The 21,733-nt window shown below is 40.3% G+C and overlaps 2 protein-coding genes across 3 annotated transcripts in view; one reads left to right on the forward strand and one right to left on the reverse strand.

Annotated features, from left to right (window-relative positions):
- Positions 1 to 4,012, forward strand: part of LOC122554001 (photoreceptor outer segment membrane glycoprotein 2-like) — a 31,526-nt gene extending 27,514 nt beyond the window's left edge. The window contains exons 3-4 of one of the 2 annotated variants that reach the window (XM_087989493.1): positions 1,269 to 1,424; positions 2,483 to 4,012. In XM_087989493.1, coding sequence (XP_087845619.1) covers positions 1,269 to 1,424; positions 2,483 to 2,584 — 258 coding nt within the window. In that variant the 3' untranslated portion in view covers positions 2,585 to 4,012. Of the gene's footprint in view, positions 1 to 1,268 lie in introns of both variants that reach the window. The other variant, XM_043698489.2, reaches the window with a different exon arrangement.
- Positions 4,013 to 7,353: 3,341 nt separating this feature from the next.
- The window catches only part of ubr1 (ubiquitin protein ligase E3 component n-recognin 1), a 215,675-nt gene continuing 201,295 nt past the window's right edge, over positions 7,354 to 21,733 (reverse strand). Inside the window, exons 44-47 of the mRNA XM_043698391.2 lie at positions 19,379 to 19,456; positions 17,864 to 18,034; positions 14,856 to 14,957; positions 7,354 to 13,587 (exon numbers count right to left, since the gene is read on the reverse strand). Of these exons, the coding sequence (XP_043554326.2) occupies positions 13,446 to 13,587; positions 14,856 to 14,957; positions 17,864 to 18,034; positions 19,379 to 19,456 (493 nt within the window). The 3' untranslated portion in view covers positions 7,354 to 13,445. The remainder of the gene's footprint in view (positions 13,588 to 14,855; positions 14,958 to 17,863; positions 18,035 to 19,378; positions 19,457 to 21,733) is intronic.

Below are 21,733 nucleotides of genomic sequence, written 5' to 3' on the forward strand. Positions count from 1 at the left end.
GTCTTTATGCACTTCATCTCAGGGTCTTCAAATAGATGGCTCACGAAGTTGTAGGAACAAGGTATGAAGATTTCAAAATTTGTTACATTCTGCAAAGGTTCTATCAGATTGGAACGTAATCCCTCTGCTGAAGAAGGGAGGGAAGAAGAGAACAGGAAACTGCAGGCCTGTTTGCTCGATGTCTGTCATGGGGAAGGCATCGATGTAATAATAATAATAAAAACAGTGCTTGGATTTCGAGAAGGTATTTGACATTTCACCAAAAATGTTGCTGTGGAGCTCACAGTGTAGGGTGCAACTGATTAGCATGGATCGAAGATTGGTCAGTAGAAACAGGGAATGTATCAGTGGGCATGATGTAATGAGCAGTGTCGTGCAGGGGTCTATAACTGGGCCCTCAATTATATATATATATATACACACACACATATACATCAATGACTTAGATGAGAGGACCAAAGGCCTGGCAGTTAAATCTGCAGATTAGCACAAAAACAGGCAGGAATGTACGCAGTAGCACAACACTTCTCATAAAAACTGAAACAACTGTGGAGGCTGTAAATCAGAAAGAAGAAAAAAAGAAATTGCTGGAAAAGCTCAGCAGGTCTGGCAGCATCTGTGGAGAGAAATCAGTGTTAATGTTTTCAGGTGGAGTGTGCGTTCCTCAGAACCACCCCTCGTATCCTACTATTTCAAGTGTCTGCCCTTTGTCCCCACTCTCGTGTCTTGTTATGTCCAATTGCTTCACCAGGACAGTTATTTTGATTCCATGAATTTCAACATTAGCTAATAGTCTCTTATCAGGGATTTGATCAAATGTTTTCCAGATGTGTGTTTAAATAAGATTGAGACACTTTCCAGTTCATGATTTCATCTCAGATTCATAGAAACTCTTCAGTGTGGTAACAGGCCATTTGGCCCAACAAGTCCACACCGACCCTCTGAAGAGTAATCCACCCAGACCCATTCCCCTATATTTACTCCTGACTAATGCATCTAACATTGTGGGCAATTTAGCACAGCCAATTCACTAAGCTGCACTTCTTTGGATTGTGGGAGGAAACCCACGCAGACACAGGGAGAATGTGTAAACTCCACATAGTTACCCAGGTCCCTAGCACTGTGAGGCAGCAGAGCTAACCACTGAGCCACCATGATATACATATCTGATAAACACTTCGAGGTTTCCTGAGGTTGTGGTAAGTGTTTTATAAAGATGGTGTTCTCTCCTGCGATTCTAAAGAAACCACTTTTCTGTTTGTCTACAGATTTCAGTTCTCACTGGTGTCAGATACCTACAGACTGCAATGGAAAATGTCATCCTGCAGGGAGATCCTGAGTGTGAGTCAGAGGGTTGGCTACTGGAGAACAACTTTGTGGAAACAGCCAAAACAAATCTGAACCTCATTAAAACCTTGCGCAAGGTCAATCAGATATCTACCATCTCTGGAATGGAAAATCCCAATATGGACGTTAGAACAGCTGCCTATGGACCTGACAATGTCCTCCACTAAGTCCTCCCCACAACCAGGGAGTAGCAACTTATTCCATGGGTCTTGTTTTCAGAATGGCCATAAATCTGTTTTAGATCAGTAAAGGGGGTCAACACTCCTACAAAGTCATGGTCAAATGATGGATTATATAATAGACATGACTTAAGGACAGTATCACATCTGGCTGATATACTTCAGTGTATGTTGAATCTATCCCAAATATTTTGGGAGTTTTTGTTATTTACAACATACATTCTGTAGCATTTGCTGATTGCAAAATAGTCAAGTCTGATCTCCATTTTCCTATAAAATTATCTGCATTTAACTGAGCCATTAGCAGCCCTTCTTGAGAGAGGAGTTATTTTCCACTTTGATCCATTGCTGTTTTTGTCTCTCGTTGCTCCAATAGTGACTAGGTAGTCAATTTTTAGTAATGTTGGTCGAAGGGAGAACTCTCCTTTGCTTTTTTAAAGTAGTGGGATCCTTTATGTCCACTTGAACAGGTGGAGAAAGTCTCAGTCTGATATCTTGTCACCTCTGAGTGTCGACTGGTACCCTTGAGTTGTTGCTGGAAAATCTTCCATTTAGTTGCTACTTCGCTGCGCAAGCTGGTGTTTTCCATAATGTACAACCATAATTACAACAGTAATTATCGCCCAGCAAGCTTGAAAGCAGAATTGAGCCTCAAAAATAGCAGAGCTCATTGTATAATATTTAGCTATGAATAATGACTAATCATTAATCTCCCATTTAAGCAAATACAAAAAAAATCTTGTGGAGAATTTCTTTAGAAAACAGGAAGAATGGATTTGCTTTTTCTTTGATTACATTGAAAATTTGAGATATCTATAAAAATGCACAGATTTAAAAATGTAAGTTATTCACTTTGTAAAGTATGAATTTTTAGTCTTAATACAAGAACTTTTAAAAGAGAAAATTCTGGAAAGGTAGCCTGCACTGGCATCAGCCGGTTTCATTTCTTTCTTCAGATGTTCAGCCAATTGACTCAACTGAGTAATTCACTCGGTCATTTCAGAAGGGACTTAAGATTCAACCACATTGCTGTGGGTATGGAGTCACATGTAGGGTAAGGATGGCAGATTTTGTTCTCTGAATGACGTTAGTAATTTTATAGTCCAAGACTGTGATGCTGTAAAAGCACAGTCGATCTCCAGCATCTGCAGTTCTCCATTAGTGATTTTATGACACTGTTTTCATGGTCATCATTAGACTATTAATTCCATACTTTGTTTTCAGAATTGGTCATAGCTGTTAGACTGTGTCTGCAGCAGACGGTGAGGAAAGCAACAAGGAGGAAAAACATACTTGACCTCAACCTCACCAATTTACCTGTGCAGGATTCAAACCCAAGGCCTTAGAGTAACATCTATGTCTCTAGGTTGGCAGTCAGCAACAATACCACTCCATCATGGTCTGCTGTAAATTGGTACATTTACATTTCATCCATTTATGCAAGCTGCAGTGAAACACTGAGTCAAACTTACACTTCACAAGTGATTAAACATCAGTATTAGGACAGCACATCTCTTCACTGAGATGGCACATGTCAGATGACATGATGGCCCCTAGTATTTTTATTCTATTTAAGTCAAATCTAATCAGATTGGTTTATTGGACTAACAAGTTCTATCCATTAAGCAGATTGTATCTTGAGCAGGATCTTGTCTAGCCAAGTTTGTCCTCCTGACCTGTTCTCACTATCCAATCTCTTTAACTGGATTTCAGTTTGCTTTAACCTTCAATTTATTAAATATAATAAGTTGAGAAAAAAATCTTTCAGTTGTGGAATAACCCAAGTCCCAATGTTCATTTAATTTCAAAATCATTTTCATTGCTTACAAACTCAGGACAATCTGCTGTTCTTTGAGATATTGACCAAAATAATTTTGTTTTTGTTACTGAGGTTTCAGTTTGAAGTCTGACCTGAAAGGTAACACCGACGGTAGATTTGATACTCAGTTCTCTGCAGTGGGATCATAACCTCATGGCCTTTTGATAGGAGTGGAGAAAACTACTCTCTGACAAGCCTCATAAACCTGGGTGGGTGATACTGGGACTATTGAAATATTAGGTTTCCTTAACAGATTTAGTCTTCAAGACCGAAGGCAAACGTATGCATTTTCATATTGATATTCTTAGACATGGTGAGTTTCCAGCTCTCTTCCAAAAAATATTAAATGTTATGCTAACATTGGTACATGTGACAATAAATTAGTTGGGCAAAGTACAGTGAAAAGCTTTGTTTTACTTATAATGAGCAAGGACATACAGATCTTAGGCCAAAAAAGAAATCCCCTGCTGTGGTTAGGGGGAGAGGGAGGAGATATGGTCCGACATTTGAAGGGGATTTAGATTCAGCACATAAATGGGTTTCTTTTTTTGGAGGATAAACTTGGCTTAGGGCAACCACCACTGGAGGTTTATTTCATTGAAACAAGTTTCCCCAGCAGCAGGGTTGGAAGAGGATTGAGATGTTCTTCCTGGTTGATATTGATCAATAACCAATGGTATTAAAATGACCTGTTTGACACATTCCTGCTTGTGGAATCTTGCTTGTGCAAGCTGACTGCCGCATTTCCTACACTCGGACAACATATGCAATGGATTTCATTGATAGAACAGCACGCTGGTATTTCCTGATGAGGAGCTTTGTATAAACCCAACACTTTCACCAAAACATTGTTTTTCATTATCTGGGCATCATAGGCAAGCCAGCATTTGTTGCTCCATCGTTAATTGCCCTTGAACTAAGGGGCTGGTGAGGACATTGCAGAGGGCAGTTAAGTATCAACCACATTGCTGTGGGTCTGCAGTCACATGTAGATCAGACTGGATGGCAGATTTTCTTCCCTAAAGAACATCAGTGAACCAGATGAGTTTTTAATGACACGTTAGTTCATGGGACTATGGAGGCCAGTTTTTAATTCCAGAATTATTAACAGAATTAAAATTTGACTAGTGATTTGAACTATGCATCCATAGGCGTTACAGTGGCTCAGTGGTTAGCACTGCTACCTCGCAGCACCAGGGACCCGGGTTCAATTCCAGCCTTGGGCAACTGTCTGTGTGGAGTTTGCACATTCTCCCTGTGTCTGTGCAGGTTTCCTCCCACTGTCCAAAGATGTGCAGGTGAGGTAAATTGTCCATGGTGTTAGTCAGGGCTAAATGTAGGGGAATGCTTGTTGGGCTGAAGGGCCTGTTTCCATACTGTAGGGAATCTAATTTAACATTAGCTGGAATTTTTGGATTGCTAGCCCATTGGCATTATCATGATGTCAAAAGGTTGGAAGCACAGGCACATGACAGGAGGGAGGATTTTTGGAGCTACAAAGTTACTTCCTTTCTCCTTTCCATTGGAGATATGATCAAGAAGACTTAATTAAAAGTAAGGATCAGTGTGACTAAACTGAGAGCAGAATTGGGAAGCAAGTGAAATAAAGAGTTAGATTTAATCATGTCAGAAGGAAATAATTATTACTCAACAGCAAGTGTGGACTTAAAAGACCTCATAAACAACAGATTGGTCAAACAAATGGCACTTTTTTATTATTAACACCTGCCAGGTAAAGACTTCGTAAATCAGATGATAGGCTGTCTAGCACAGCTGATAATATGCAATTTAAAATAAAGGATGTTGCTCTCCTACTGTCAATGTAGGTGTGAGATCCTTTAAAATGGATTACCCGCATCCTTGAAACATATGCTCGAGTCAACCACTGGTTTTGCTACGTCATATTTAATTAAGAAGCTACAAAGAATCTAATGCTGCAATTAAAAATGATGCAAAGATTTCCAGATAGCAGCTGCTGGTATTTTAAAGGCGTTGCCCAGAGTAACCTAATTTTTTTTAAAAAAAAAGAAGTTATGCATGTGACACCATCCCTAGTTAACTCGGATGTGCTGGTTTTAGAAAGAGCATGGGAATCACATCAAGTGACAAAGTACACATTTACATGAATTTTAATGTCTGGATTTACACTGGGAGGCAGGCACATTGGGTGTAGTTGTAAATGGAAAAGAAAAATGTTGAGGGGGAGGTAGATGAATAATTAACACCTTCCTTCCCTTCTCTTTTGAAAAATAACACAGCAGGCTCACAACAAAAAGAGAAAATGCTGGAGAAACTCAACTGGTCTGGCACCATCTGTGGGAAGAAAGCAGAATTAACTCAAGTCTGGTGACTCATCAGAACTGGATTCAAAGCATTAACTCCTGCTTTCTTCCCACTGAAGCTGCCAAGCCTGATGGGCATCTCCAGCAATTTCTGCTTTTTTGCTTCAGATTTCCAGCATCTGTAGTTCTTTATTACATCAGTCTAAGAATTACACTTGGGACTAACACCGAATAGATTAGAGTGGTGCTGAAAAAAAAAACCGGTCAGGCAGCATCCGAGGAGCAGGAAAATTGACAGTTCGGGCAAAAGCCCTTCATCAGGAATTCCTGAACCGTCAATTTTCCTGCTCCTCGGATGCTGCCTGACCTGCTGTGCTTTTCCAGCACCACACTAATCTACACTCTGATTTCCACCATCTGTAGCCTTCACTTTTACATACTAACACTAAATACACCACTGGTAAGAATCGCTTGTCCTTTCTTTCAGTTGCATGTGGGGGATAAACAAGAACAAAGAGATCAAGAATTTTGGGAATTGTGAAACAAGCTTTATTGAACTGCCTTGTAAACCTAGGTCATATGAAGAGCAATAAGGTGCAAGATATCCTTTGAGTTCAGTAACTTTGTTGCAAATTCTTGGTTAAAGAAAGGTTGCTGCCTTCCATCTTATGCCTGAAACATCGACTCTCCTGCTCCTCGGATGCTGCCTGGCCGGCTGTGCTTTTCCAGTGCCACACTTTTCAACTCTGACTCTCCAGCATCTGCAGTCCTCACTTTCTCCTAACATAATGAGACACCCTTTTCCAGTGTTTTTCTCCATGTCACTGAGGTTCGAGGAGGTAGCATTTCACACAGAACACTGCATCCTGGAGGCAACAATATCATTTTAAGCAAAGGGTGCCAATCTACATAATACTGAGCTGTTTGTGTCCCATCACAAAAATTAACACCTAAAAGTCATCCCAGGAATCACCCACTTTTGTCCAAGTAACACTTGGTTGGTTCTAAATGAACAAAAAAAGACAAGTTGCACTTTCAATTTCCAGTTCGTTTCGAAAAAAACTGAACATACCGAACTTTTTAAATCAGCCCAATGTCACAGTGTACTGGACCAATAAGAAGATCAAATATGTGTTGGGGAACAGGTCAGAATCCTGCCTCAAGTGTCATACAGTCAGAGGTGTAGAACATGGTAACAGAACCTTTGGTCCAACTCATTAATGCCGACCAGATATCCTAAAGTAATCTCGTCCGATTTGCCAGCATTTGGCCCATATCCCTCTCATCCCTTCCCATTCAATCCCCATCCAGATGCTTTTTAAATGTTGCAATTGTACAAGCCTCTCCAATTAGTCATTCCATACATGTACAATCCTTTGCGTGAAAAAAGTTGCCCTTGGGTCCCTTTTAAATCTTTCCCCCCTCACCTTAAACCTATACCGTATATTTCTGGATTCCACTACGCTGGGGAAAAAACCTTGACTATTTGCCTTATTGATACCCTTCATAATTTTAAGCTTCTAATGAGGTGACCTCTCATCCTCCGACACTCCAGGAAATATAGCCCCAGCCTACTCAGCCTTTCTCTATAGCTCAAACCCTCCAACCCTGCGAATATCCTTGTAAATTTTTCCTGACCCTTTCAAGTTTACTGTCAAACATCAGATTTTGTTAAATGTCCTAACTTGGTAAATGCAGATAAACAGATATTCCAAAAATAATCGCCTTATGTTCCACATCAAGTTTAATATAAGTCTCTTTCATGGAAGTTTTATTCAAAGGCATATATCACGATAGACTACATAGAACAGCGCAGTACATTAGTGCTTATGAAATAGCTTACTCAAGCTACGATACCTGGAATTAAAATTCTGCTTTGTAATATTACAGAGATAAATTCCAAAGCAGAAACGTATTACTAGCATGCATCTGTGAATAAATCCAACAGGAAATGCGGTAGCCCAACATTTGAGTCATTGGGCTAGTAATCTAGAGAATGAAAGCTCAAATCAAATTGTGATAATTTGATTTCAACATAGAAGATATGGAAATGTAAGAAGTTGGCATTAAAAGTTAGGAGCAGGAGTGGGCAATTCAGTACCTCAAGCCTACACTGCCATTTGATATCATCATGGCTGATTTAAGCTTAGCATCAACTCCTGCCTGCTCAGTGAGAAAGGAACGGTTAAGCACTGGATTGTCATAAAAACCCAATTTGCTCACTAATGTCTTTTAGTGAAAGAAATGTGTCACTCTTACCTAGTCTGATCTTCACGGGACTCCCGTGCCAGACCAACTGCCCTCTGATGTGGTTTATCAAGATTCCCAATGTCGCATTCAAAAATGTGGGATAGGCAGCAACAATTGACTGTCAGTGGGCATCTACATTCTGGTGCTGAGCTTAAGCAATAAAGACACTACATGTTTGGGCCAGAGGGGAATCTGTGGTAGGGTAGAGTATATATCCTTCACCAGAAGGTGATATAGGAGGAGAAACTGGCTTCATGCTCATAGCACCTACCATGTCAGATAATAAGTGTAGGTTATTCAGCCCTGTCGATCCATCCAAGGCTGAACTGTACTCAGACGCATCTACCTACTTTGGTTTTGTACCCTCTCCTCGTTTATCAAAAAATACACCCAAGGTATAAATACTTCACACAGATTAAAATCAAACCTTTTTCCTGAGCAACTAGAAACACTTTGCACCTTTACGTGAAGATAAAAATTAAGACATCATAGTAAACTCCATTTTTTTAATCCGTAGAACAGATATTGCTATTAATCTGAACAGCACATTATTTAAATTATTGCCATAAATACATTCCCATTATGAACTAAAGTGGTACCGTATACATGAATAAGTGACCATACATGACTTGAATGGTATAAATGAATGAATCAGACACCGACAGAAGCATTACACACATGCTTCCTTTCCCCTCAGAAACTCTTTCCTTTAAATGATAAAGCCTTCCAATAAGTGAAAATAAATTGCATTGATCATAAATAGCAAGTGAACAGGAGGTACGTAAATGATTTCTTCTCCTGCATTATCTGTACCTATGTAACAGCATCCTGTGAACACAACACAAACTTGTGGTCACATCACAACTCTTGATTTTCTACTCCAGAGAAATTCTTGGACTTTTCCTCAAATTACAGCAGGAACAAAAGCGATTTGATTATTTTGAATTAGCGTTAGTAAACACAAGCAATATATTTACCTAAGATTCACATTATCCTGAGGATTACTCGAAATAGGTAGAAAAACCGATATGACAAGATATATTAACCACAAAACAAACTGGAATCATGCCAGGCTTTGAAACATATCGTTCAAGTCGACACTAACCTGTCACCTATATATTATGGTTATTCGCAGGGACTCTCAAGAAAAACTCAAAACTGGATTAGATACCTGCAAGTGCAGATTAATCATCAAGGAGTTTTTGCCCACACTAAGACGATCAGGCTAAATGGATCATCAACAGTAACAGGGTGAAGGGTGCTGTGTCTAGACTTTACTCTTTTCTTTGCAAGAGTTCAATTTGATAAGCTACTCCTAAGAAATGGACAAGCATTGCAAACAACACATTTGTCTGAAACATAAGGCACCTCAGGTGCATTCTTGCCCCTTCTTTTCTGAGGACATTGACTTACCTACTGAGATAGTCACAATGGTGCCCTCTGACACACCCTTATTTTCATTGGTGAGCTCAGATTATTCCTCAGTTGTAAACTGAGCTGGGCATCACAACCAAGGCTGACTGGGGTAACAACCTTGGAGCATATCACCAACATGGAATAGGGGTTTGTGACGCTCGATTATCTACTGCATTGAGACAATAATCAAATGGCAGAATTTGATGGGGGGGGCCAAGAAAGGGATTCATTCACAAACTTCAGGTTAGACACTTATTGCCTTGGCGTTTTCTTCTTTCTTTGTTCATGGGATATGAGCACTGCTTGGTAGACCAGCAGGGAGGTAGGTGCTGATGCAGTGATAATATCACCGGTCTCGTAATCCAGACACCCAGCTTAATGCTCTGGGGAACACGTTCAAATCCCCGCCACTCCACGATGGCAGATGGTGAAATTTGAATTCAATAAGAATCTGTAAATCAAAGCTGGCCTTAAGACAAACACATGTAGTCACTGTCACAGAACCTCATCTCGTTCACAAATGTCCTTCGGGAAAGGAAATCTGCCATCCTTAGCTGATTTGGCCTACTTGTGACTCTGGACCCACAGTAATTTGGAAGACTCTTAACTTGCTCAGAAATGGCTCTCGCAAGCCACTCAGTTTAAGGGCAATTAAGGATGAACAATGTCTGCTCAAATGACAACATAATTTTTGAAATATCACAACAATCCTCAAGGAAAAATAAGGACAGCAGTTGAGTAATTATTATGGAACACACTGAGTGGCTTTTGCTGAGAATTACAAAGTGGGAAAAGGTTTAATTGACACAAACAAAAGTTGTGATCTTTAATGGTGAAAATAGAGAGAAATTAATGTCCTGGCTTTTGTGGAGGGCATTTAGGCTACATTAATTTCAAACACCCATTACTGTATGTACTCTGATTTACGTTCACTTTGAGGCGAAGAGATTACTTTCTTGAACACCATATCAACTTGGCCTGGCCTGTTAACAAAAGCAGTGTGAACATATACACCCCCACCACCTCTGAATTTGTCAAGTTTCCTTGCTTTTTTTAAAAACATTTTCTTCATATTTCTTCACACAATATTTAATTGCTTCCAGGATTCCTGAAACAATCAGATTAATAAAAACATTTTCAATCATTTCCACTGGGTAATGACCAGCAACTGAAAACTGACATTTGTAAACTACAGCTCACTATATTTTCACCCCTGATAATATTCTCCTCAGACAACTCCAAATGTTTGCATGCATTACAGTGGACAGCAGCAAGCAGACGGGAAGGGGAGAGAAATACTCAATTCTTGTAGGACTTGATCCAGGTAACTCCTGTGCAACTTCACTTAACCATTTACAAAACACGTGTGTAGGAGAACAACATAAGAAATGGAAGCTACTTGAACTGGCCCCACCATCCAGTAAGATTGTGGATGACCTACCACTTCCACTCCATTTGTTTTGCCTGCTCCATTTCTTCATCAATTCCCTGAGAATTGAAGAGTATCTCAGCCTTGAACATACCCATTGAAGTAGCATCCACAACTGCTCTGGGGAAGAGGATTCAGAATGAAAGAAATTGCCTTCATGTCCCCTTCATCAGAGACTGCGTTCCCATATTTTCCAGCCCAGGGGTTAAAAAAAAAAACATCCTGCAGGAATCCTATTAAGGCCTTTCAGAATCTTGTACGTTTAAATGAGTTCATTTCTCATTCCTCTAAATGCCTGAGAATATAGGCCCAATTTACCCAGTCTATTAATGCAACTGCCCATTCAGGAAGCAGTCTAGTGAACTATTGCTGTATGCAAGTTCATTCTTTCTTAGATAAGGAAAGTAAAACTGCAAACATATTTCAGGTTGGTCTCACCAAAACCCTATAGAATTGCACTGAGAGCACCTCCTTATTTGTGCACTCAAATCTTTTTGCAATGTAAATACCAGTTACTTGCCTAATTCCTTGCTGCATTTTTCTTTCATGCTAGCTTGTGATCCTCATTCAAATGCAGCCAGATCTCTCCGAGTGCAAATGGCTTTAAAAATGTCTGCTTTGCTATTCTTGTTACCTCAGATGTCCCAACACGATAATCCAACAACCATCTTGGTGCCCAATCCAGGTATCTTTCTGTGCTCCTCAGCTTATATTCCAGCTCGCAGCAGCAAACTTGGATACATGGCTGAGATAAAGAAACCAAGAGCAATCAACACATATTATAAATAGCTGAGGCACTAATCCTTGTGGCATGCCACTAATTATAATTTGCCATTTTTAAAATGCCTCTTTTATCCCTACACTTTGTCCCAACTCCATCAGTCCTTATCATTGGACTTTATTAAATTTACTTTTGTAAATCCAAGACGACTACATCAACTGGCCTCCCTTTATTGACCCTTCTTAGCTAGAAACTCCAATAAATTTGTCAGACGTGATTTCCCGACCACAGAACCATGCTATCTCATCATACTTTGATTTCCTAAGTGATTACTAAGGCTTCTTTAATAATAGCAATAGTGCAAACAGCCCATTTTCCTTACAAGTGACTTGCCTGAAGTTCCTGGTTTTTTGCTTCTCCTTCTTTCTTGAGTTTCATCAGTATTATGTTTGCCAACTTCCAAACTGCAGATACAGTCTGAAATCTAGGAAATTCTGGAAAATCACAACTAATGCATCCACTATGCATGCAGCCAGCTCTTTTAGAACACTACAATGGTTCAGCTTCAACTATTCTTCCATTAAAATTTGAAATGTAGCCCAGAAACCTAACTCTTGTGAATGCTAACTGTTGTGAAACATCAAATAATGTCAGCGATGAACTGCCAGCAACATAATGACGTGATTTAAAAAGACAAACACAAAAAATATCATTATTATTGAGTAATGTTATTTAATATAGTCCCTCTCCCTAATAAAAGGGAAAACACAGCATTTGGTATAATTTCCCTTTGTAATAATCTTTATAAAACATCTGGTGAAACTTCAGTTATTGCCAGAAGTGGTATCACGATCTGCTTCAGATAGAGAAAGGAAAAAAAATGCAGAATCTGTTGTCTCAACTTCTTCAAAAGATGATGGGAGTGGCTCAATCCAACATCACTTCCGCCATGCAAATGGGCATCACTTTCATAATAGTGCTGTATGAAATAGGACAAGCATGTGTATCACACCTGGACACCAATATGAACCTTGCTGCAAAACTGGCCAGAACATTAAACACTCATCAAATGCATATACTACCAGCCGCTTCCAGGTTACAATGGTTTCATCTTGCTGAATTTTAACAGAGGATAACAAGCTCCTCTGTTTCATCAAGCCCTCAATTCTTCCAAACATTGTCAGCACTAACTTAGAAGTTCAAGTAACCTGGATACTGCTCTGCTGGAAGTCACTGAGAGGGTGAAAGAATCATCTGTATAATAAAACAAAACTGATTTGCAGTGAGAACCTCAGCAGAATGGATACAGTTCAAAATGCAAAGTATTGCTGACTCCTCAAAATTAATCCAATTGATCAAAGTCTTCCAGTCAGAACGGAATTTTATAAGGATATAAATATGAATCTCAATTCCTTGCGTGATCAAACTACATGTTTACCCAGGTACCAGATGTGCCCTGAAGACTGTTGTGGATTGTAAATTTATTTTACTCCTTAAAACAGGATGGAGCATTAGATAGAAGAGAGGTACTAATCACAGTTGGTGGCTCTGGTCTCTCACTACTTCACACTGGCAGTCATGACAACAGCCTCCCCCAGTGATAGAACACACAACAGAGAAAGTAACTTTCACAGAGGAGAGGGGGAAGGGGGAATGACAATATTTTCTAATTTCGAACATTCCCCCTGCACAGTCAGATCTCCTTATCCCTCACAGATCCACACCAATGACCCCTTCCCTGATAGATCCACACCAATGTCCCCACAAAAGTCCACAGTATGTTGGTAGATTTTGTCCCAAGGAACAGGCTGTATAAAATGGCCAGAAGCTACCATAGAAATTGGCTTCCCTGTGGATAAGATCTGAAAGCTGAAACTGGATTATAGACACAGCAGATTAAAAGCAGTCCACATCAATTTAATCAGCTCAGAGGCTAGCCTTTGACGTTATTCTAACAGCAAGTTAGTGGTGTTTCTGCTGTCGAGCGGGATGGGTCAACTAATCAGAATTGCTGCCACTCAAGACCGATGACGACTTGATTCATGTCCTGGCTCCTTGTGATCTCCTCCAGAATGCGATGCTGCTGCCATAGTCGTTCAAGTTTCTTGTATCGCTCAGTGCACAGATGCAAGGGGTTGCCTCTCCTTTAGGAAAAAAGTACTGAGTTTCAAAATACGTAAGGCTTTAATTTCTCCAGTTGCTCACTTAAAAAAAAAAACAGTGATTTGTTTACAGCTACGGTATGGATAGCGTAAGTGAGAAGGAAGAGCTTGGCTGAGATGCAACACTTAAGTGACTGTGGAGGCAGAATGGGAAAAACAAGGTGACAAATGTGCAGCAATCCAATAAATACAATATATTAGAGTCAGAGTCCTACAGCACAGAGACAGGCCCTTTGGCCCAAACTGGTCCATGCTGACCAAAATGTCCATTCACGTTAATCCCATTTCCCTGCACTTGGCCCTTATCCTTCTAATCCTTTCCTATTCATGTATTTGTCCAAATGCCTTTTAAATGTTGTTAATGTACCCATCTCAACCACTTCCACTGGTAGCTCATTCCATATGCGTACATCCCTGGTGTAAAAAAATTTGCCCCTCAGGTTCTATTTTATCCTTTCCCCTCTAACCTTAAACTGACGCCCTCTAGTCCTCAATTCCCCAACCCTGGGGTAAAGACAGTGCATTCACACTATCCATGCCTCTCATGATCGTATATACCTCTACATGGTCCCTCTTCAGTCTCCTATGCTGTGAATTTCTTCTGCACTCTTTTCAGTTTAATAACATTCTTCCCATAAAAAGGTGACCAAAACCGACAACAACACTCCAAGTGCAGCCTCATCAATGTCCTGTACAAGTGCAACCTAACTTCCCAACTTCTATACTGGCTGCTACAAATCCAGCATTTAAAAGACATCTGGAGGGTATACGAATAGGAATGGTTTCGAGGGATATGGGCCAAGTGTTGGCAAATAGGACTAGATTAAGGCCAGTGTGCCAAAAGCATTCTTCACTGCCCTGTCTACCTGTAACTCCACTTTCAGTGAACCGTGAACCTGAACTCCAAGATCCACTAAATTCCTTAAGGTCTACCATTCACCATTAAATTCCTACCTTGATTTGACTTTCACACTTATCCATAGTCAGTCCCAGTCTACACTAGGAAAATGAAAATCTCCTAGTATGACAGCCCTATTAATTATGGAACAATAGTCTTTTCTGCCCCTCTCTAATCTATCACTTTATTTGTGTTGTCATTCAGATTTAGAGATCTTAACGTTTTTCCTAGAAGGTGCTCCTCTTAGATTCCACTTAATCTATCACAGCGTACTGCTAGAAAAACATATTACATAGCTACACAACATGTATTCATTAGTAGATAAGGAAAATTTATTTTGAAATAGTCATACCTAAGCAACTGATCGGTCTCCCCATAGTCATCCAGGTATGGAGCAGGTATGAAACACCCTCTGTTTTTCCCTGCCAGCAGCAGCACCTGACATTCCCGGATCCTGGTGGAACAAATGATAAGAAACATTTAGACGAGTAGCTACATTTTATACTCTCCTTTCCTACCAACTCTATCAAAGGTATTGAATTCTCGATGGGAGTCCTGTTACTACAACTGCTGATTGATCAGCTGTAACTCATTGCTGTCGTGTGGGTCAAACCATGTCAAATGCAGGTCTCTGCCAGTGCGCTCAGTATGGGGCACTATAATCCAACCAGGAGTGATCAGGGGTTACTCTTCACCAATACAGGCTCGGTAAAGCTTGGAAAATATCTGTCACAACCTCTCTTCAATTGAGCGAGCATCACAGAATTTTCGGATTTCCTGCTCCAACTGCTCTTTCCTTCAGCAGTACGTGTCCAGTCCGACAAGAAAGGAAACATTCTTGGACCTGAACATGAGATGGGCTGAAAGGATCAAATGTCAGTAGAGGACCATTTAGTAGGGGACCAGTGATCATTTTATCATAAAGTTCAGGATGTGGTAGGAGAATGACATGCAACAATCCAGGGTAAGAAGACAGCTGAGCAGGATTGATTGGACTAAGAGGTTGGCTGGCAGGAAGATCAGAAAGTGAACAGATGGTTCAGGAAAGCCGAGGTATATTGTGTTGAATGGAAAAGGTAGGATAAACAAGTCCAGAGCTTCAGGATGACAATGGAGGAAGAAATTAACATTAGAAAGAAAAAGCTGTCAGACAGAAAGCAAATGAGAACCAAAGAGAGACGATGAGAAAAGACCAGCAACTAACAAAAAGTGAAACCCGAAGTCTTCTACAGGCATATAAACAGTGAGAGAGCAGTTAATAAAAGAGCAGAACCAATCAGACACCAAACAGGGGATTTGCAAATGCAAGTTGGGGGATGGATGAGGTGTTAAATGAATACTTTGCGTCTGTCTTTACAAAAGACGAGATGCAGCCCAGTTTGTGGTGACAGAAGTGGAAACTCTGTCATTACTGTTAAAGCACAGGGTAAACTTTTCTGCTTAATTTAAAACCAGCAACACAGAAGAGATTTATCCTGTGCAGAAATCTGTGAAAATTCGAGAGGTCAAAAGCTAAAGTAAAAACTAACAACTTTATTTCTCAAAGTATAACAGAGGATGATTAACTAACAACTATTTACAAGTCCTTCCTCTAACCTATCTGTTACCTTCCCTTCTATAATACTATTTCGATAAAACTCCCAATTAAGCTTTACAAAACAACACTTTTTATCTCAAAACCAGGCCGCTTTCAGTTTTCTCTGAATTGCTGTTTTGTTCTTGGGAAGACGGTTTCATAGGTTACTGATTGATTAAGGTACTTTTTAAGAGAGCTATTTTCTGGCCAGTGTGCAGATATTGTTGGCTCGGCAGTTCTCTTCCCAACTATTCAATTTTCCCCAGTCTTATACCCAAAGCATCTGATTACGTCATTGACTTCTAAGATTGTCAATATACTCAGTTCAAACTGGATTGGAACTTGGTATTTTTCGGGGTATAATTTAAACTGATTGGCCTAATTTGAATCTGTTTTGTCTTTCCAGTCAACCAGCTACCCCAGTAGCTAGACCACGTTACATTGTGTCTTATTGAGAACACTTGGTGCTGTCACTGCTAGCTTTTAAATCTCTTAAAAGCACAGTACACTCACATCTTCATAACACTATAAGGGTTCAAAATTAATAAGGAAGGAAGCCTGGATCCACTTATTGTCACTTAAAGTTGACAAGGCTCAGGAGTGGAATGAGATGCATCCAAGGATTTTGAAGGAAAGAACAACTGAAATTGCAGAGGCACTGCCCACAATCTCTTCAGTCTACTCAGATTTGGGAGAGAGGCCAAAAGATTGGAGGACTGCAAACACTACAGGCTTGTTGAAGAAAGCTTGTAAGATAATCCCAGCAATCACAGACCCCAGTCAGTTTATTTTAGATGGTGGGGAAGCTTATGGAGACAATGACTTGGGATGGAATTAGTAATCACATGGGAAAAGGTGGGTTGATTAGCAAGAGTCAGCTTGGATTTCTAAAGGGAAAATCATATTTAACCAATTTGGAGTTTCTTGAACTGGTTGCTATTGACCTGGAATTGATAAAATTGATTTGCGAAGAAAGTTACAGATCATGGTATAAAAGGAACAATACTAATGTGAATACAATGGGAGGTCATAATTCAAAATGATGTGCAAACAAATCAAGGGCAATGAGAGAAAGAAAACTTCTTAACACAGCCAGTAGTTTGGGTGTGGAATGCACTTCTTCGAAATGTGGTGAAGGCAGGTTCAATGAAGGCATTCCAGGGGGAGTTAGGTGATTATTTGGAGAGAAATAGTGCCCAGGGAAATGGGGAAAAGGCAGGAGATTGGCACTAGATAATAGAATAGGTATGGGCAACAAGGGCTAAATGGCCTCCCTCTGCATCATAGCAATTCTGTGACTATACTATTAGCACTTTACTCAGATGCAATGATAAACTGGCAAATATTTGAAGCAATGCACTATATAAGTTTATATTAAGTTTAGCAATGACCATTTTGTAGCAGATTAGGCTGATCCTACTTGTGGAGAAGCAAAGTCAAGTACTTTGATTGAGCTAATAAGGATAAAGTTTTCCAGTGGCAGGAGGGTCAGACACCAGACAGAGGTGGGATTAAGATTTTAGCAAAACTAATTGTGATATTTCATCTGGAGCCATAACCTGTCTGAAAGGAGATACTTAATAGTTTACAGAAGAAAACTGGACATATGCTTGAAAAGGAATATTTGCAGGACTATGGGAAAACTGTAGGCAAGTGGTCTCAATTTGAGAGCACAGATGCAAAGAGCCAATTGGTCTCCTTCTGTTCTGTATGATTCTATGCTATCTCTATGCTTTTAAAGTAGGCATGCAACTAGTTATTGCTCAGTGTGCATGGTGAGATACCTTAGGAACATGCCCAAACCAGATCCACAGTTGATGGCGTGAGCTACACAGGCTCCAATCTCCTCCCCATTCACTTCCTCCCGACAGCACTGACTCTCTGAACACAGCATGGCTCCACAGAACATGCAGAGCGCTAAATTCTTCGTCTCATCATCAGAGGATCTTGAGCACCTGTTAGAGATATTGTAGAAACCTGCTCAAAATTCTGGCTCTGTAAATGTCCCACCCATCACACATCAGCCTCACTTCAACATTCAGTACCACGCTTCCACTGGCAAGAAGGATAGTGCCCTAACAGAAGTAAAGAAACAGGGTTGGGACAGGTAAGAATCTTACTGTGAAGCAAACTATTGTAACCTGGAATGCACTGGCTGAAAAAGTGATGGACGTAGACTCAACAGTAGACTCAAAACTGGATAAAGATTTGAACAGCCACATAAGTAGAGCTCAAGGGAAAGAGTGAGGGAGACGAACTAATTAATTGACTATCAAAGAGCCAGCATTAGCATGAAAAATTGAATAGTCTCATTCTGCGCTATAATGAAGATCATAGAGGTGGCAGTGATGTAGTGACAATGTCACTGGATTGCTAATCTAGAACCAGAGGCTAATACTGCGATGACACGGATTTAAATCTCATCATGACATTTGGTCAAACCTGAATTCGTTGAAAATCTAGAATAAAAAAAAGTGTCCTAATGCTGACCATGAAGCTACTTCAATTGTTATTAAAAATTGTGATTACCTGGTTCACTAATGTCCTTTAATGAAGGAAGTCATCTGTCCTCACCTAGTCTGGTCTAAATGTGAGACTGGAACCACAGCAGTCTGGTTCACACTTAACTGCCCTCTAGCCAATTAAGGATGGGCAATAAATACCAGCCTAGACTATAACGGTTACATCCAGTGAACAAATTTTTAAAAGTCCAACCAATTACCTGATTACTTGAGTAGCTACAACCCAGCAATGACAGGTATTACTATCTAACTGACAGCACTTGAAGCTGATATCCAATTTATACTGTGACTTTCGACATGATTGGTTGCAGTAGAGTCATGTTTGCACTTCTGGTCACAGGAGTTCCTTGATGTCAGGGTAAACTACCTACTAGTCAGGGATGTGGGTAACAGAAAGCAAACCTGCTCAAGGTAGGACAGAACCACTGTGGTGCTGCCAATCTGTGTGCATTATGCACCAAACTCTAGCCCTTGGCCTAGAAAAGACTTTATTCTGTGATGTAGTGTCACTTGGCTCTCTTAACTCACAGCACAGCAACAGGAGCAGGAGCAGGAGCAAAGGTTTAATAGAGAAAACAACTAATAAGTGTTTAAAGATTTCCGAATGCCAGCTCGAAAGACTTTTACACATTGCAGCCTCAATGTCAATTGTTAAGCTATATTTTCAATGTCAAAATGTGGGTCTATAAATTCTTCCACTTGTAGCAATGCAAGAACGATCAAAAGGTAGTGTATTAAATGGTAAAATTCAGGCATGAAGTTGATTAATGGACTCACTTGTACTGAGAACCCTGATTCAGTATACAACTGTAGTCTTCCGGAAGTTCCATTAATTGGTTTCTCTCCCTTGGATACCTTTGAAGAAAGAAATTACTGTCAAGTAGCATCACCGTTACTGACAGGATAGCATTTTAAATACAAGCGACACATCTCATTCAAACCCATATTCTGTGCCAGCCTTCAGAGAGAGGGGTGAGAAAGACCAAACAAGACCATTTTGCACTCACTCACTGCCTCCTATAAATTCCACAATGTAGATGGATGGAGGAGAAGAATCAGTGTTTCACAGCAAGAGCAACCGATGCTGAACAATTTGAGCAGAAACTGGATTCACAGAGCTCACACTGTCAGCACCATACCCCTCCTTCAGTACTTCCACCTTAAATGACTTGAGAAGACAAAAAGTAATAGAATCTGATGTTGTTCAGTCAAGATTAGCAGAACATGGTCTTCTGCAACTGCGGGAACTGAACTTTTTAAATTAGCACTCAAATGTCATGCAAATGATGATTTAAAGTTAACTCTCAATATCACATAAACAGCATGCACAACATTGTTTGTCAGAAAAATACTGAACCGTAGTTCAGATTGTTTATAGTATTCAGAAGCACAGCTTGCTCTCTGCAATTCCCATGCATTCCCCCTCGTTCAAATTTAGCTATCACAGATTTCCTGCAGGTGACCTCAGCTGCTAATGCACCTACTCAAATTACTCCATCAGGAATAACTGCGCTTCTTGATACCAGCAGGCTGTCTCATTTTAATTTTGCACAGCAAGTGCTTTGTTCTGGTGTCCTTAGTTACTAGGTTTTATAAATGTCTAAACTTTTTACACCTAGCCTCTGCACAAAGTCTTACAACAACCTTACATTCCTTCAAGGTCCAGAGATTCAAAAAAACATCAATCAACCAAGACTACCAAAGAAAGTTAAAGGTGAAAAGAAAATGGCTTATAAATGGCCAGAAATGGAAACAAACCTGAGGATTGGGAGATTTGGAATACATAAAAGGAGGACCAAGAAACTGAGAAGGAAGGATAGCATTCAAGTGTAAAGCATGAAATATAAAACAGAACTGTAAAAACTTCTGTAGGTATGTAAAATGGGAGAGAGAAATGGCAGAGAAGCTAAAATGCTTACTCGCACGAGACGGAGAGAGCACGAGACAGAGAGAGGTAAATCTGAAGAAAACCAATTTATCTTTCCTGTAATCACCGTTGTAAACTGTTGAGTTTTAATGGATAAATCAGAGACTTTTAAAAGTGATTCAGCCAGCTTGTGTCTCTTACCAAGCATTGGAAATGACCGGACAGTGAGAGATGATCACAGCAATGCACTGGTCAACAGAAGAGTCAAAGATCATCTCACCAAAGATTCCAGGAACGACGACTATTGAACTGTCGTTCTAGCCTTTGCCCTCCTTCCATATTTGACATTGAAAATGTGTAAGGGGCAGTGTACAAGGGATTATATTTCCAATCAATGGTGTAAAAGGTTATGGGAGTAGTGTGGGTAAAAGAAATTGAAGCGTTGATCAGCCACGATTGTACTAAATGGTGCAGCAGGCTCAACGGGCTGAATGGCTTATGCTGTTAATTGTTAAAATTCCACCTTTGTATTCAAATCCCTCAGAAGCCTTGCCTCTTCCACCCTGTAACGTCTTGTTCTGCAAGTTTGAAATTTCCACTCTTCCTCTGTTCTGGCAAATGTTAATCCTCAATTCCTTCTTTCCATCTCCAGTAGCCCAGTTTTCAGCTGCTCAGATGCTAATTTCTGAAATTCTCTGCAATCACTTCAACTCTTTTCCCTCCTTTCAGCCACTCCTCAAAGTGCACCTCTTTGACCAGACTTGTGGTCACATTTGGCAGCACGGTGGCTCAGTGGTTAGCACTGCTGCCTCACAGCACCAGGGTCCCCTATTCGATTCCAGCATTGGGCGACTGTGTGTGGAGTTTGCATATTCTCCCCGTGTCTGCATGGGTTTCCTCTGGGTGCTCCGGTTTCCTCCCACAGTCCAAAGATGTGCAGGTTAGGTGAATTTGCCATTCTAAATTGCACTAGTCAGAGGAAAATGGGTCTGGGTGGGCTACTCTTTGGTGTGGACTTGTTGGGCTGAAAGGCCTGTTTCCACACTGTAGGGAATCGAATCTAATCATGTTTCAATATCACTTTTTTGTGGACTGGGATCAATTTGTGTCTGATAACGTTCCAATTTGGGATGTTTTGCAGCGTCAAAAGTATGTCTTAAAATTAATTAACAAGATGATTAGGGGGTTAGATAGGGTCGACAGTATGAACCTTTTCCCGCGTATTGAGTCGGGTATTACAAGGGGGCATAGCTTTAAATTAAGGG

The sequence above is a fragment of the Chiloscyllium plagiosum genome, unplaced genomic scaffold (genome assembly GCF_037043375.1).
Source record: "Chiloscyllium plagiosum isolate Xiang-an unplaced genomic scaffold, Cpla_swu_hap1 HiC_scaffold_8, whole genome shotgun sequence".
NCBI classification, from domain to species: Eukaryota; Metazoa; Chordata; class Chondrichthyes; order Orectolobiformes; family Hemiscylliidae; genus Chiloscyllium; species Chiloscyllium plagiosum.